At 47.3% G+C, this 2,442-nt stretch overlaps 1 protein-coding gene across 2 annotated transcripts in view; it reads right to left on the bottom strand.

Moving 5' to 3' along the window:
• Positions 1-1,033: 1,033 nt before the first annotated feature.
• LOC112252498 (leucine-rich repeat neuronal protein 2-like) overlaps positions 1,034-2,442 on the bottom strand; it is a 50,327-nt gene continuing 48,918 nt past the window's right edge. For both annotated transcript variants that reach the window (XM_024423761.2, XM_024423759.2), the window contains exon 2: positions 1,034-2,442. This exon is cut by the window's right edge and continues 1,405 nt beyond it. In XM_024423761.2, the coding sequence (XP_024279529.1) occupies positions 1,823-2,442 (620 nt within the window). In that variant the 3' untranslated portion in view covers positions 1,034-1,822.

The raw sequence follows: 2,442 nt of genomic DNA, 5'->3' as shown, positions 1-2,442 counted from the left end.
TGACTGCTATGCCATCTTGGTGGTCTCTTAAGACTTGCCCCCACTAACATTGAGCACTTCAAATACATTCAAAATGCACATATTTTCTGTGTGTGAGTAAATCTTTGACAGTGTGTTGTGTGTGTTCACTTGGCAGAAGCAATACATGCAGGTGGACCCTGGCACAGTCCTGCAGAGACACCTGTTCCATGGAACCTCAGAGTGCCGTCGAGGATATCTCCCGACAGAACTTCAACCCGCGTGTGGCTTGACCCACTAGCCGTCACAGCCATAGCGTTTACTTTGTAGTTTTGCCCAGCAAGCTCACCGCTACTCCGCCAGAGGGCCGAGACACTGGGTTCATGTGGGTAAAACCTGATTAGGAACGATAGACTACGTCCGTCCCCCCTCGACTCCCCAACCAAACAAGCTCTGGACGGGATCACTATGACTCCTGTGTGAATCGGATGGAGAATCCTACTGTTTTTGTTGTGTTTGACAGCAGTCAGTGCTACCTCTACTACCCCATCAAGTACAAGGTCCTGGAAAACAATGGCATTACTGTTTGCAGGGCCCAGGAGCAGAACCAGGACTGTTCAGAAAATAATGAATCAATGCCTTGAGTAAGAGCAAAGTTCCTTGTTTCTGTAGAAGGCGCTCTGTTTGTGAGGAATAAAGAGATAAAGAAGGCAAGCTGTTCCTGAGACTCGTCTATGAAGACGGGTTGAGATGCTAACACCTGACTTCCTTCAATTGAATCTGTTAAGTTGTGTCTGTGTTCAATGAGAAGTAATACACTTCTGAGCCTTTCAGTTGTATTTGTGCTCTTTTTCAGCAAATACACTATGGCTCTTCAGCACAGCATACTAATTATGTAGGGTGTTATGATCTGAGATTGTATTTAATTACCCCGGACATATTGCTAATACAAACCGTGGCCAGTAGAAATGTATAGGTTATACATGTAATTGAATATGAATTTAAGTTGTCGTCTCCGCACATGCCTCCAGTGATAAGGGAATTGGCTAATAGTCAGGAAAACAAACCATCAGCATATCAGTCCAAAATGTTTTAATAATAGCTCAAAATAGAATTTAATACATCTAAATCATCTTTGAAAGAGAAGTGGTATACTGGGTAGGAAAACTAGTTCATGGTATGTACAGGCAGTTCGATAGAAGAATAAAGTAATGTGATAGAAAGCCAAGGGAAAGGATGGAGTGAGAAAGGGCTACTCACATTAAACACTTTGATTTACAAAACCTCAAAGAAAGCAAGGATAGGCTACCATAAAATGGCACTGTTTAGAAAATGCCTGCGCCCTAGTGTAAGTAAAGAGGGTGAGAGTCCTCTCCTGAAGTTCAATCGCTGGGTTAGGGTTAGGTGGATAGGTTCTGGGGATAGAAAGCAGTACTGCAGTTTGATTGTCCTCTTTATACAAACACAAACAATGTCAATGTGTATGCATATATAGTGTAATATAAATACATATCTGATTGTACACCACTGCCCTGTCATATGTTCTATTTACAGGTCCCATTGCTCCCAAACCATTCCCGCAAGCAGCTCCAGATTCAGAACCAACATGTCCCAGCTGCGGCAGGACATGTGGTTCCCGGATCGGGCTTCACAACCACCTACAATGGTACCGCCGTCAAGAGCGGTAGCCGTATCTATCCTATAACCCTTTATCTTTGGAAACGTTGGAATGTAAGTAAGTGTGTGTGTGTTGTTATATCATCAATTATTTATATAGCTAGGCTTTATTTGTGTGTGTACTTCTCATCATGCTTGCTGTCTTAACCCTTGCCCTGACCTCCCTCAAAACCCTCTCCTTCAACTCCTATCCTCTCCCCTCCAACATCCGGCGCCTCAAACCCCCCCTCCCTTGCCCCTGCACCCCAACAGTCACACTGTGAGTGTCGGCCCCCAGTGTATTCTCAGCCACACAGGTGTACAGACCCGCCTCCCGGGCCGTCACCATGACAATCTCCAATGTCCCCTCTGGCAGTAACCGGTAGGCAGTGGAGGATGGAGAGGAAGGGGTGAGGACTGAGGCATTACCAGATGCTCGGCTGGGTAAGGGGGAATGGTAAGAGGATGTCTGGCTGGATGCAAGCTTGATGCTGTGGGTGTGGTCGGATGGTCCTAGTCTCATTCCAGAAGGAGTGACCCAATAGATTGTGGGCTGAGGCTCTGCCAGCGCGCGACAGTGCAGAGTCAGCCTCTCCCCCTCTCTCACCCCCATGTAGTGAGGAAGGATACCAGGGGGGATGAGGGGTAGGCAGGACGCTGACATCTCGGTGATTGACACCTCCCTCACACTACGAGCCCTCAGCTCTGGAGGCTCAGAACACAACGTGGCCTGAGGCTGGATAAACCTCACAGCCTGCGGCATCTGTGTATCTGTGTGAGGTTGCTCCTTAGCCACCCATCGGAACAGGCAGTCACAGCGGAGGGGGT

The sequence above is a fragment of the Oncorhynchus tshawytscha genome, linkage group LG06 (genome assembly GCF_018296145.1).
Source record: "Oncorhynchus tshawytscha isolate Ot180627B linkage group LG06, Otsh_v2.0, whole genome shotgun sequence".
NCBI classification, from domain to species: Eukaryota; Metazoa; Chordata; class Actinopteri; order Salmoniformes; family Salmonidae; genus Oncorhynchus; species Oncorhynchus tshawytscha.
Note: the sequence above shows the minus strand (reverse complement) of the source record. Positions and strands in the feature narration are given on the sequence as shown.